This window comes from Marasmius oreades, chromosome 8, assembly GCF_018924745.1.
Source record: "Marasmius oreades isolate 03SP1 chromosome 8, whole genome shotgun sequence".
NCBI classification, from domain to species: Eukaryota; Fungi; Basidiomycota; class Agaricomycetes; order Agaricales; family Marasmiaceae; genus Marasmius; species Marasmius oreades.
In genome coordinates, this window is record NC_057330.1 from 2,887,320 (window position 1) to 2,900,085 (window position 12,766).

Here is a 12,766-nt window from a genome sequence, read left to right on the forward strand (position 1 = left end):
GTCACAACAGCTTCAACTTCCTTGTGATTCTAGCCAGCACGCAGGTGGCATGCGGCTGTGCATAAGGTGAGGTGAGCTCCGTCGTTTGGTGGACAACTTGAGGAAAGAACGGAGGACGACGCAAGGAACCGGTGATGCTATGTGGAAGTTTGGGTTCGAACCATGCGAGTTCCATTTGATCCATTTGATCCAGCTCTGCTTCTGAGCCGCATGTCAGAACGGGTTCTGGACTAAACCTGGAACCGCAAGTCCTCGAGAATTCGGAACGGCTCTAACCATAACCAAACCAAAAACTGAAGCCTCCGAGGCAGGGTAACTCAGGTGAAGAAGCGGAATGCTGGAGAGGTGAGTGAACTGTGACCGTGTTGTTCCTCGAGGTGCGCGTGATAGGCGCTCGATTTTGATGCACCCGTAGAAATCTCCCACCAATCAAAGCTACTGCATTAGTCGTTGAAGGCCCACCAGGTTAGTGCGGGATGAACGACGTTCAGCCAAAGTGCTTAATGATATAACAGCCTGGTAAAGGGCTTACTTGACTTCGCTGGTTGAATCATGTACCCTCCGCGCCAACCTTGCGCCAACCGCAAATCCTCCTATCGAGCCAATCAACAGCCATTTTAAAGTTTTGACGGGTTCCCTCTAGAAACGATCCGAAATAAGTCTACGGTATTGGTTTTCCCGTGTTTGAGCTTCTCGAGGTCATCATGGAAGAGTGACAAGTTGTTGACAGGCGTAATTGACAGAGATGACTGCACTGGTACCGAAACTAGGTGAAAATTTTCCTGTTATGAGACGGAACACCGGAGTGGAGTTGAGATCTTATGTAGAAGGCTCGTCGGGTTGACTCACCTCGTACAACACACAGAACAGCCATTGATATTGCTATACGACATCACCATATTTATGTTCTGAACCGTGAACGTTTGATTCTGATTGAAGGGCATCGTGCACGGTCGAGTTAATTCGGGCGGTCAGAGCCTCCAGTACAACTCTCAGTCAAGCGTAAAATAAACCGGTAGAGAAAACGTTGGAAACCTGAAGCGATTCAAACGGAGTCGTTACTAAGGCCACATGGACAATTTAAATTTATCTTGCCTATCACCTTCAACTTGGATTTAGTGCGGTTATGGGATTTACACAACCAAAAGCAATGTCTGCCAACGGTTTGAGTTTCAATTGAGGTTCTGAGCTCTCTAGGAAAGCTGGTCATTGAGTGGAGAGCCGAAGGAACAAGAGAAGTGACAGCATCTCAGATGTGACGCTACGATGGTCACGGTAGTTCACACACTGATGTGTGACGTTCAATGCGATCATGCACCTACAAGGACCCACTGAAGTGTTTGAAATACATGGTTTAGGCTTTAAAGCAAGAGTTTTAAAACATGGGGGACATGATCGCGAGTAATTTCAACAGTTCGAGAGCTCTGATAACGGAGAGAAAGAGAAGGAAGAGAAAAGCACCTGCCACGATCCTGCACTCTACAGGAACGATGATGATGAAGGCACGTTCTACAAGGAGGTAGGGTAGCAGATTTTACTTTTCTCGAACATACTTATTACACTCTATACCATAACGATTCTCGTAGCGTGAAAAAGAAGGCAGGCCGCAGTCTTCAGCCCTTTCGACGGGGCTGATACACGCGTTCCGAAAGCGTCGGCTCATGCCTTACCACTATCCTTGTCCCATGCGCACAAATGACATTTAAATCCATGCATCCTATCTGCCCACCAAACAGAAGAACCTCTTCAAGAGGCCCCGAACTCGAAAGCAACCGTGACTCCACCACACGCCCAATATCCACCAAAGCCTCATCTGACCTTACCCTAAGATGCTTAAGCCCCGGGACCACCGTTTCCGCGGTAGATGACGACGAAACGAGAGCCTCCAGAAGCTTCTTCGTCGCACTACGCAAATGCCATTCAAAGAACGTAAGCTCCCTAAGGAACGGATTCAATGTCAAGACTTCCACCAAATCCTCGCCTGTAATCGGAACCTCCATAATGCCGAGCTTCTGCAGCTGGAATCCCGACCTGGATTGAAGAGATACAAAGGCTTCTTGGGACCACGTCCGTCGGTTGACATATCTATGAAACGGCTCTGAAACCGTGAGAGACGTCAAACAAGGCAACTCCAGATGATCGAACAGATTCTTGAGCGTCAGTGTCTCGAAATAGCTAGATAATTGGATATCTAGATGAGTGATATTGGAAACTTGCGGACGCGAGGCCACTAGGCCAGAATCTCGAATCGCGAAATTCAGAATCGACAATTTCGTCAAATTTGTGCATTGAGGTAGGATGGAAGTAGGATTTCGATGCACATTCGTCAATTTGAATGTGTGGACGTTAGAAAGAGGGAATACGAAACAGTCGTCATAATGGGGTATGGTCAGCGACCGTAAAGAGGAAGCATTCTCGAACAATCGTATCGCCGGTCTGTCACTGTAGACGGAGGAAATCCTACAGTCAAACCAAGAGATATCCAAGTGCTCGAGCCTAGAGAAAGGGGAATGAATTGAAGAAGTTTCGGAGTTATGTTTGACATCCTGCTGTTCTAAAGCCTGAGCCACCTTTGAAGAGGCCCTTAAAAAGAGCTGGTAGTCGAGTCTAAGCGTGGCTGAGAACCACCTATGTGCGTTTTCGAGGAGAAGCTGCAGCGCATTCCAAGGCAATGTCGAGTGGCTGTCCACCGAAGAGTTCCAATAGCCACTCGTCACCCGTAAAGTCAAAGGCGAGGCCTTTGAATGTTCCAAGAACAACTTCAACAGCTCCAAAGATCCCTTCGTCATCTGATCCAATCGCACCTCCAACTTGGCCCACAATTCCGTCCGTGACAACATAACCTGCCTCCAGAAATAACATACTTGAGAGACACGCAATGCGGGATAGTACGGTCGCTCTCCTACAATGTTCCCCGTTCCCCGTGCGCAGTGTATGGCAAAAATCTCTCCCAGAATCTCTACAGGGAGTTTTCGAATGGGCGTTAACAATGATTGTGACTCGGCGACGTAACGCGCGATGGTGGCCTGCTCGGCTTCCAAGGCGTGAATGGCAGCTCGAAGATGCTCAATCTCTCGTGCATTGTGCTGGAGTGTATGTTGAGCATCTGCAACTGGAGAAGATAGGTGTGGTACGACATTGGACCGTAGATGGATGGAAAGTGAGGGAAAGGAAGGAGTCTGTTTCACGAGACACTCCCTATCAAAAAACGTCATCCGAGGCGTGGGTACATCATCAGAATGACAACTCAGCATAATTTTCTATAGAAAGTTGGATGACGCCGTAGCTGTTGACAAAAAAGTAGAACTTACGAGTTTCACTTCGAAGAGGCCGTTGAAGGAAATTGGGGGCAACGTCGAAGTTTAAGATAGAAACGTTGGTAGCGCCAGGCGTAGGCCCTTTTCATGCTCGTAAATGAGTTGGCGGCTGTCTGGTTTGCGTAATAAGAAAGCTGATTTCCTCGTTGCCCTCGCTTGATCCGCGGTATCGGGTAATTAAAGGTACGGCCGCAACGGCAAATATTTCCTAACAATATGTAAAAAACAGGAATTATAATTGAAACTACAAGCCTGAAATTTCAAACCCTCTCACAGAGAAGTAAGAACTCACCTTGTTTCGAGTACCTTAATCGGACCATTGGTCAATTCATAGAGATATGTAGTCGTATTCAGGTGTGCTTTTCGGTGATATCTCAATCCCGGCCGCTGCTGCATATTGCTCAGAACAGCCGTCCCATGATCTCGGGAGTCGGAAATTGGAATGAACCTTGGGGGTAAAAAGGCGATGTCAGCGCCAGATTAAAAAAAAATTGGGTCTATAAAACCGGGAAGCAAGTGTTCAGTACGTTCATACTAGCCTGAAGATGCGGAAGGGTTGGGACGATTCGGTACACAGGTATCGGATCCTCGGCAAGGCTCAAGTGACGAATGACGGGCAAGAGAACGATCAGAAGATATGGAAGGTTCCGGACCTCGCGTAAATCCTCAAAGGGTCGTTCCGTGGGTTAAGTACGTACAAGATGGTTCTTTCAAAAGAGCAACCGGAATTCGAGGGTTCTGCTCAATGGCAGCTGCTCCAAGCTGGAGAACTGGCCGACAGCATGAGCGGTAGCAGAATAACGCGGTAATGTGAATATGAACCCGTCGAAGGAACCAGAACCTGTTCCGAAGACAGAACATTCATCATTTCGTTCGGCCAGTGTTCCAAGCATCTTGCAAGGCGGCAGCTATGATTGGTTGAGCGCAAATAGTTGTATAAAGATTCTGTAACGCACTAGAGATCGACATGTACATTGTTGTTAAGGTTGGAAATTATCTGATCTTATCTACTGACACATGTACAGGAATCACGTGTAGGATTCCATCTTTTTCTCCGCCTTCACACTGACAGTCAGAGTCAAGCCTCCGCTCTGCTTCCGCCCTTCCATTTCTCCCCGTACAGGAAAATCATAGACGGCCTCACCGGAAAATGGCAGTTTCAGCAAACACCAAACGAATGGTCTTTGACGGTGTGCTCCGATCCCAAACAGGCTCTGAAACTCATACTAATCAAAAACCTCCGCAGTTGCCATTTTCCTCGCATCTCAAGTGTGTATATGAACCTATCAACCCGTTATCGAGGTTGAGTTTACTGACCGGGTGGCGTTGCAAGGCAGCTGTCTATTACGCAGTCCGAGTGAGTACATAGTCACGCTCGTTGGTGCTGGCAAATTTCTGACCATGGCATAAGTGGATGCTAGATGTCACCACAGGGAAATCGACTGAAGTCAAAGCGAAGCAGTTGGAAGCCTTGAAGCGGTTAGGGCACAAAGATTTGAAGTTGGACGAATACGAGGGTACGTTTCCACCCTGCCAGTTTTTCTAAAATCGTCTCATACTTCAGTTCAGCAACGGTCGCAAACGAAGTCATCCATCCAGACGACATACCAATTAGATTCTCAGACATTGGAGGCCTTGACTCCATAATATCTTCCCTACAAGAATCCATCATATACCCCCTCCTCTACCCCACCCTCTTTTCCCAATCATCCACTCTCATCGGAGCACCCAAAGGCGTGTTACTCTACGGACCTCCAGGTTGCGGAAAGACCATGCTTGCAAAAGCCCTCGCTAAAGAATCAGGAGCAACGTTTATCAATATCGCAGCTTCGGTTCTTACAAACAAGTGGTTTGGTGAATCAAACAAACTTGTTGCCGGGCTCTTCAGTCTGGCAAGAAAGACGCAGCCGTGTATCATCTTCATTGATGAGATTGATTCGTTTCTGAGGGAGAGGTCCTCGGGTGACCATGAAGCGACAGCGATGATGAAAGCTGAGTTCATGACGTACGTCCTCTATTGAGTCTCATTTTTACCTACGACGCTCAACGCCCTTTTCTAGTCTTTGGGATGGCTTAACTTCCTCTGCGGACCGTATACTCGTTCTCGGTGCCACTAATCGGCCAAAGGATATCGACTCGGCCATCTTTAGAAGACTACCCAAAAGATTTGCAGTCCAATTACCAGATTACGAACAACGCCTAAAGATCCTCTCTCTCGTTCGTCTCCACCTTTATTTTAGCGGTTGCTGAATCTCATTTGTTTCATTCGTCGCTTTGCAGATGCTCAAAGACACCTCATTATCACCTGTCTTCCCCTTGGACATGCTCGCTCAAATAACCGACGGGCTTTCAGGTTCAGATTTGAAAGAGCTCAGTCGAAATGCAGCTATGATACCGGTGCGAGAGTACATGCGAGCGAATCTTTCGAATGGGCAAGTGCTGAGTCAGGAACAACTTGCGGTGCGTTTTTTCTTCCCCGTGCGGTTCCTCCCAACTGAATCCAACCTAATCACGACGTTACAGATCTTCAAACCCCGACCACTCATCCTACAGGATTTCCTAACGCAAGAAGGCGTCAGTCTACTGGCCGAGAATATCGTTCTGGCCAAGCATAGATTGGACAGGTCGTTGTTGGATATGGATGAAGAGAGTAGTACTCTTGCGGATACGACTCCTTTAGAGGAGGAGATGAAAGCGGATCCTGTTGATTGAATGATGCTCTGTTTCGATTCCATCTCGAGGACAATGGCTGTATCGATTTACGACTAATTGATATCTGTCTTGTAGAACATCAACATATCGCCCAGCTAATATCGTAGCCTATCTAAACAAGGATGTATTTTTGTTGCATGACATTGGAAAAACACCACTCATATGATGATTACTGTAGTGTTGCTGGATATTTGAGAACAATGGGAGAACACATATCCTTCTCTTTATTGCAGCACCTGGTCAACCAATATCAAGTCCCTAGTACATAACAAACTGCCATCCTCGTTCGCTCATCCCGACCATTCCTGTGCTGAGAACATTATGTAGACTTAGGATATCCGCTCCACAAAAATACCAGAATACAATAATCCTTCTACAGTTCCCTCTTGCAAACCGTAATGAACAACATCACCCTGGTTCGCCGGGGAATCAGCAGGGTTTACGAGCGGAAGCTGAAGCGTATAGTAAACTCCGTCAGTAAGTCAAAGTAAAATATCCAGCCATTTCATTCAGCGCTGCCGAACGAGACTTTTGACTCAACTCACCTTCAACAGCCCAACATGAAAATCTCCTTTCCCGGCATCACCCAGCGGAACCGTAGGATTAGACACGACCTCCGTAACACTCGCCAGCCGCCTACTCTCGATTGAATACAAGACTTGAAGTGTCCGGTTCTCCCAATCGACTCGGATAGCAAAGTTATGCCATACGTCCGTCGTGAACGGTGTCTTGAAGAGCACATTCAAATTATGATCCAGTACCTTGAACCATCTCGCATATGGCGCAGGTAGAATACCAGTCGGATTAGTGAATGGTGAACCTGAAAACCGAAGAAAAGGGTTTTACATCATTATCAGATCATTGCGAATGTGCGAAAAACAAATTGGAGCAGGTTATTTACCCAGCTGAATCCCGAACACATGAGACCCATCACTAGGTTCAATGAACACGACTTGATACTCGTGCGTATAATTCAGAGGCCACCGTTGATCAGCTTTGATAGAGAAGTGGAAGCGGGTAACCCCAGATTCCATAACCCTATCGGCGTTACTCGCACTTCCATTCCGTTGAGCTATCAACTCGGTCCTCCGAAATCCAGATTGGGGGACGCCAGTACCGTTCCCTGGGATAAAAACGGACGTGTTGTCGATCCTTATGGATATCACCTGTTCAGGCGATCCGTTCCAGAGGGGTGTGGGATGAAAGTGTTTGCCTAGGAAACCAGAGTACTGCGTTAACGGCCGTCAGTTACGCTCGGATTGTTCGTTTTTTTACATACGTGAGTGGCGGGATAAGATCTGCCTTTAACGGCGCTGCAAAAGGAGGTCAAATAAGAGATATTCGCTGAAAGTTAACACATACGTCAGAAAAGGATCTGCAGACGCATCGAGTGTCTCATTTTTCGTCCAGAGAGGAATCCTTCCGTCAAACAATATCTTGTTTGCCGCCGCCCATTGATGGAGGGCGCCCAGTAAAACGAACGAGAGAAGCAATTTCATTGCCACGACTTTCGATGTGTGCGAAAACAATCATCAATTGGGGTGACATCGCAAGCTATAAGTATTTTTTTTTGCGATTACGGCGTTTGAATGTGAATTGCAAAGAAGAAATTTCGGCAAATAGTCTTGCAAACCTCGGAACCTGAGCTGCTGAGAATACGGCATCAATAGATTATACAGCCTAGATTCTAGAATACACGTCGCGTTTCCGAGACTTTGTTTCATTAGTCAAATATCTCAAAATCCAAACTCCAACTCTTGCTAGGATCGCTACCCCTCGAGGGTTTATGAGATGTAGCTGCTTTCTCCAGTTTTTCGAAAGCCTCGGCCGGGAGCATGGAGACTGGGGCGAAGACATAAGTGAGGACTAGCACGTTTGCTAGGAATGAAAGGCGATAACAGACTTTGTATGTTCTCTTTCACCCGAGAAGGGGTGACACTCTTGGGAAGTACCACAGTCTATTTGATAGACCATCAGGCCATGTGATGTCAGGTCAACGGGGAGACAAAACCACTCACACCACGCTGTACATGCCATGAAATTATGACCTGAGCTGGCGTTAAACCCGTCTGCGCCGCGATTTCCTTGACCTGGAACACCATCTAAGAAGGGGGCGACGAGAGCGGATGGTAAGCAGACAAAAACATACTTCAGGAACGTTCAGTGAATCTTGGACACGTTTGTCACTTCCGAGAGGGGAATACGCTTCCAAGATGATCCCGTTCTCTTTCGACCATTCGAGGAGTTCAGGTTGAGGAAGCCAATAACTGAGCTCGACCTGGGACACACAGTTGAAAATGGTCAAACTTTCGTTCGAGAGACAAACGGCAGATCTTACGCACCTGGTTGATCGCAGGTCGGTATTTCAACGGATTGCCAGTGAGATTTTTGATCCTTAATCCATGTTAATACTACGTTTCTGGGCCTACGGAGCGGAGGGCTTCCAAGTACCTTCGTTCGTTGAAGCTAAGTTGAATCACAGATTAGCGTCTATTTATGAACCGACACGGACGATCCTGACTCACTTGCTAACGCCAATATTCCTCACTTTGCCTTTGTCCACCATCTCCTCTAGCTTTTTCCAGGTCGGGTACGGGTTTTCGGTCAAATCCTTATCATAGTATGTCCCATCCTTTTTGGTAGCAACGGGCCTGAACATAGGGATTAGGGACGAGATACATACCCGTCAAGAGGGTGACCCTCACCAATGGATGAGATATAGATCGAGATAGTTGGTACCGAGCTTGCGAAGGGATTCGTCTAACGTGGGTTCGATGTCTTCAGGTGCGTGGAAAGTGTTCCATAGCTTAACAGCAAGATCGTAGGTAAACGTCTCGTAAGAAGAGAAAGGAACTACAGAGGCTCACCTTGGATGTCAGCCACACCTCTTCACGAGGAACACCGCTCTCCTTCAACGCCTGGCCAACCTCTTCTTCATTCTGTACTCAAAATTAGTGTCGCGATGCATGATGCATGACGAGTCATGGCTAAAAAAGGTACAAGGCTACTCACACGGTATGCCCACGCGCCGTCGATATGCCTGTACCCACTGCACAGTGCGGCCTACTCAGGTATGAAAGACAATCCAAGTTTATCCCAGGCAGCGGAAATGTACCTTCACCGCACGACCAACTTCATTCTTCCCTGCTTTCCAGACACCTATATTGCAAAAAAAGAATCATGGGTCTTTCGTCTCGCCGATTGGCATCCCCACGTACCTAATGCAACAGATGGAATTTTGTCTCCAGATCGAAGAGTATAATAGCTCGGTAAGCCTCCAAAGTCCTGCATCTCCGTCGTACATTGAGCCTGGAGCTTTTCTGGGAAACCCCAACGGAGAGAGGTGATGTTCAACATTGAACAGGCAGCAACGAATAGTAGGCATCCGGCGAGAATTATCAAGCAGAAAATGAAAAGCCTGCTGGGAGTCCTCCTTTTGACATCCTTCACGATGGTTTGAGGGTGCCTGTGATCGTCGTCTTGAGGTAGTAGCGCGTATCCCGAATTGAGAGGTGCCATCGTAGAATTCGATGGCAAGCTGCAAAAGTGACATCACGCTTCATAAAGATGACCACCGTCGGATCAACCGGACGTTTCCAGCTTTTTTTGGCAGTTTTTGCACTTCTACTGTAGCCAGTAAAAGTGAGAAAATATGTACCGAACTAGTAAGACAGTAAACTGTCACTCCAGGCATAATGGCCTTTCTGTACAAGACCGGAGCCCTCAGGGTACTTCAAGTCGAGAGCACAGGCAGTAAAAGCCACGTCCAACACTCTACAGCATCTTATCCGCCTTCCCTTGTATATCAGCCTGCAAGTTGGGGTACGTAGCAGTTCCCATGTTTGTATCCAAGTCCGCGAGAATATGCTTAACCCCCACTAATCCCGAGCGTTAGTTTTTCTATTCTTCACTGAAAGACAACTCACGCAACACCCTGAGCACCTATCACTATCGCCTTGATTATATCACCTTGTCCTGAAATCTGAGCCAAAGAGAACCGTACGCTTCCCCGAAGCATCAGATTTCATGAAGTTCTCGAGCACACATAAGAAGGTATAGCTCCGTCGACTTGTCCACCTCCCGGAGAAAAGGTAAGCGCTCAGTTACTAGTCAAAGAGACAGCCTGGAAATTCATTACCGTGATTAGGTACAATCATGGGTCATCGATCCCATATTCCAAACATCTCTTTGCATCCTTTAAGACAGTGAAGGTTAAGAGAAAAACACTCAAAGACGGAATTCAGGCTACCCCGGAATGAAATTCCCTTTAGAATCAACGGACTGTCCCAGTTATCCCTCAGAAACCGAATATCCTCTCAATTCTTGTTCAATCTCATCTATCCACTTCGCTCCAAGCTGCATCTCAGTGTAATGGCTTTCGGATCATGAGGGAACCTGGGGCGATCATCAATGACAGGCTCCAATCCGTGTTATGCCCTAAACACGGGGTCGGAACGACCGACTTCGATGCATATACCGCGCATGAAGGGTAAGAAGGTAGTTTCGAGGTCGTGCGGACGCCATCCAATGTTCATTGCGTCTAACGTGATCGCGAGGCTGTGAAATTCGTTGTCTTATGTCCAGTTTGAGAAGAGAACGATTGACGTCGTCATTGCCTTGAAATTTCGAGAGTTCGTCAGAAAAGGCAATTGCGATGGTTCCCAGATATTTGCTCACCGGATCAACTGGAATCATCGATACCCCTCTCCATTCTCTCGAGCAACTTCTTCCATACTCCTCGTTGGGAAAGTACTCGCCATAGATGGTACTTTCAGGTTTCGGGCGGCGCGAGCAGGTGCGAATTCTCCTTCATCGCAATAGATACTCTGAACACCGGTGGGTGCGATGAAGAGAGGGCTCGAATAAGTCACTCCAAAGATGGTCGTCTGTGTCGAAGGTAATGTTATTCAAAACCGAACCGATGATAAACCAGCAAAGATCGAACCTCAAGATTTCGAACAGACGCATCAACAAGCTTGCGAGATACGGTTCTCAACTTCTCATCAACTCCTCAAAGGCTTTGAGATTGGCATCGTAGGTCACGCCCCAGCAACATGGTGTACAAAAATTTCCCTAGAGTTACGGAGTTTGAGCTTGAGTGATGTGTACCAACGAAGACGTTACCTGGATGATGCTTGAGCTTTTCCTTCGCTTTCTCTTCGATCTCTTTATACACAATAGTCCCAAGCGGTTCTGGACCCTTTGCTTTCCTTTTGTGTTCTCGCTTTGCCCTTGCTTTTACGCTTTCCCCTTTTCCTGCTTCCTAGTTTTTCAGCTTTCCGTCGGTTTCTGATATTGATCCTTCCATCTCATTGCTTCTCGACGTGCACGATCGGTCGGTGGCAGAGGTATGCGCCCAACAAGTTCCTTTGATGATGGTCCTAGGTGGTGGTCCGCGGAAGGAAGAGCGCTGGTGGTACCTACAGTGGGAAAAGAAGAGCAAGGGGAGACAAATGGAAGCGAATAAAAGACAGGTTGAGCTCGAGTTGAGTACTTGAGCTAGTCAACGAAAGTTGAAAGTTGAACGTTTGAACATTGAAGCAAAGTTGATGATCAAGGGTTTGTCACAATACGTCGCGGTGAGCACGTGCGGCTACCCGTTACTTTTGAACCTCCACCACCGCCGCCATGACCACCGGAGGACTTCGAACCGTGAATGACTCGGAAGGGGCAATACTAGTGACCACGAGCGGTGTCTTTGGGCTGCCCGCCGTCAGACCTGACTTGAGGGTAAGTTCTCTACCAGAATGATCTTATGCGATGATTACGATTTGAAAGTGCTATTCTGGATTCCCTAGATCCTAGCCGCGGTCTTGGTGGGTGGAATGACGAGATTGAGAACGGGGAGAAAGCTACAAGTACAACAGTACCAAAGTGGACTGGTCTAGAAGCCGTACAAACTACGGTTTAGTGCTCATTCAGAAGCAAGCGTCCCTCAAAGCTGGCGCTGAAGACCTTCAAGCTTCAGGCTTCGCGTGCTTTCCCCATATTTAGAAGCCACTCAGACCTTTTGGTATTCTCGCCAAGAGAGTTTACCCTCTTCGGTCGTGGTTAATCGTAATCCCACTATAATAAGTTCGCTTCGTGGGTAGTCCACAACTTGGACGCTAATTCAAATCCATTTCAGCCTACCTTTCTTTCAGAAGGATTGATAAGGATGCACGTGGTACTCTTACTACAAAGCAGATGGTGTTTCTTCGATGGAGCGCAGAAAAGAGCATTGGCGATCGCTCACGCCATCCACTCATCACTTCGATGAGTCAAGCTCCCCGGCCTTTCAATTCTTGATAGGTGTACATCGTTTGGTCAAACGGATGTATGCTACCCCGTTTCAAGACTGTCATGTACAAAGTCTCAAGCTTCAAACGTTCAACCTCAACTACTCTTCTCTTTTAACATTACACTGAAGCGAGGAATTGCACAGTCCAACGCGAACAGCCCCAGGCTGCCAGCGCCAATGTCTTGTCAATCTACTGTTCCGCTGAATGTGAAATAGGCATAGTACAAAACTGCTACTCCACACATCGACCTCAAGGGTGGCGGCGAGGTACCCTCCGAACCCTTGTTCTTCGAAAAAGGAAATCAAAAACCCTCGGATCGCGGCCATGATGCAGCTGAGCTGGAGGTATAAAGCCGTCTCGTCCATGTCCCAATTCCCCAAGAAACTCGTCAAAGTCTCTATAGTTCCATCACATCCACGATGCAGTTTAAATCCCTTGTCGCCCTTTGCCTCCTCA

The 12,766-nt window shown here is 47.5% G+C and overlaps 5 protein-coding genes across 5 annotated transcripts; 2 read left to right on the forward strand and 3 right to left on the reverse strand.

The window, feature by feature from the left end:
* Positions 1 to 1,613: 1,613 nt before the first annotated feature.
* Positions 1,614 to 3,367, reverse strand: E1B28_012851 (uncharacterized protein; the record flags this gene model as incomplete). The annotated part of the gene is made up of 2 exons (XM_043158007.1): positions 3,312 to 3,367; positions 1,614 to 3,260 (listed from the first exon to the last, which is right to left on the reverse strand). Exon 2 carries the CDS (start codon positions 3,252 to 3,254, stop codon positions 1,614 to 1,616), a length of 1,641 nt encoding a protein of 546 aa, XP_043005377.1. The 5' UTR covers positions 3,255 to 3,260; positions 3,312 to 3,367.
* Positions 3,368 to 4,351: 984 nt separating this feature from the next.
* On the forward strand, positions 4,352 to 6,237 carry E1B28_012852 (uncharacterized protein). The gene is made up of 8 exons (XM_043158008.1): positions 4,352 to 4,507; positions 4,564 to 4,586; positions 4,651 to 4,674; positions 4,729 to 4,834; positions 4,887 to 5,322; positions 5,378 to 5,534; positions 5,598 to 5,777; positions 5,841 to 6,237. Exons 1-8 carry the CDS (start codon positions 4,468 to 4,470, stop codon positions 6,027 to 6,029), a joined length of 1,155 nt encoding a protein of 384 aa, XP_043005378.1. The 5' UTR covers positions 4,352 to 4,467; the 3' UTR covers positions 6,030 to 6,237.
* Positions 6,238 to 6,358: 121 nt separating this feature from the next.
* On the reverse strand, positions 6,359 to 7,528 carry E1B28_012853 (uncharacterized protein; the record flags this gene model as incomplete). The annotated part of the gene is made up of 5 exons (XM_043158009.1): positions 6,359 to 6,481; positions 6,575 to 6,849; positions 6,931 to 7,258; positions 7,309 to 7,342; positions 7,392 to 7,528. The coding sequence occupies 5 exons, from the start codon at positions 7,526 to 7,528 to the stop codon at positions 6,359 to 6,361; spliced, it is 897 nt and encodes a 298-aa protein (XP_043005379.1).
* Positions 7,529 to 7,671: 143 nt separating this feature from the next.
* Positions 7,672 to 9,556, reverse strand: E1B28_012854 (uncharacterized protein). The gene is made up of 12 exons (XM_043158010.1): positions 9,248 to 9,556; positions 9,145 to 9,188; positions 9,042 to 9,092; positions 8,897 to 8,968; positions 8,735 to 8,835; positions 8,555 to 8,680; positions 8,481 to 8,495; positions 8,372 to 8,423; positions 8,179 to 8,307; positions 8,048 to 8,119; positions 7,933 to 7,987; positions 7,672 to 7,871 (listed from the first exon to the last, which is right to left on the reverse strand). The coding sequence occupies exons 1-12, from the start codon at positions 9,546 to 9,548 to the stop codon at positions 7,753 to 7,755; spliced, it is 1,137 nt and encodes a 378-aa protein (XP_043005380.1). The 5' UTR covers positions 9,549 to 9,556; the 3' UTR covers positions 7,672 to 7,752.
* A 2,070-nt stretch (positions 9,557 to 11,626) lies between these two features.
* On the forward strand, positions 11,627 to 12,358 carry E1B28_012855 (uncharacterized protein). Its single transcript, XM_043158011.1, has 2 exons — positions 11,627 to 11,759; positions 11,828 to 12,358. Exons 1-2 carry the CDS (start codon positions 11,658 to 11,660, stop codon positions 11,915 to 11,917), a joined length of 192 nt encoding a protein of 63 aa, XP_043005381.1. The 5' UTR covers positions 11,627 to 11,657; the 3' UTR covers positions 11,918 to 12,358.
* Positions 12,359 to 12,766: the final 408 nt, after the last annotated feature.

Excerpts from the sequence above, each read along its gene's own strand:
- E1B28_012852 (XM_043158008.1), top strand. The coding sequence starts at position 4,468 with ATGGCAGTTTCAGCAAACACCAAACGAATGGTCTTTGACG. Across the intron at positions 4,508-4,563 it reads CAAACGAATGGTCTTTGACG|TTGCCATTTTCCTCGCATCT; the intron begins GTGTGCTCCGAT and ends AAACCTCCGCAG. Across the intron at positions 4,835-4,886 it reads GAAGTTGGACGAATACGAGG|CAACGGTCGCAAACGAAGTC; the intron begins GTACGTTTCCAC and ends ACTTCAGTTCAG.
- E1B28_012855 (XM_043158011.1), top strand. The coding sequence starts at position 11,658 with ATGACCACCGGAGGACTTCGAACCGTGAATGACTCGGAAGGGGCAATA. Across the intron at positions 11,760-11,827 it reads CCGTCAGACCTGACTTGAGG|ATCCTAGCCGCGGTCTTGGT; the intron begins GTAAGTTCTCTA and ends TGGATTCCCTAG.
- E1B28_012854 (XM_043158010.1), bottom strand. The coding sequence starts at position 9,548 with ATGGCACCTCTCAATTCGGGATACGCGCTACTACCTCAAGACGACGAT. Across the intron at positions 8,681-8,734 it reads GATCTATATCTCATCCATTG|GCCCGTTGCTACCAAAAAGG; the intron begins GTGAGGGTCACC and ends CCCTATGTTCAG. Across the intron at positions 8,120-8,178 it reads ATTCACTGAACGTTCCTGAA|GTCAAGGAAATCGCGGCGCA; the intron begins GTATGTTTTTGT and ends ATGGTGTTCCAG.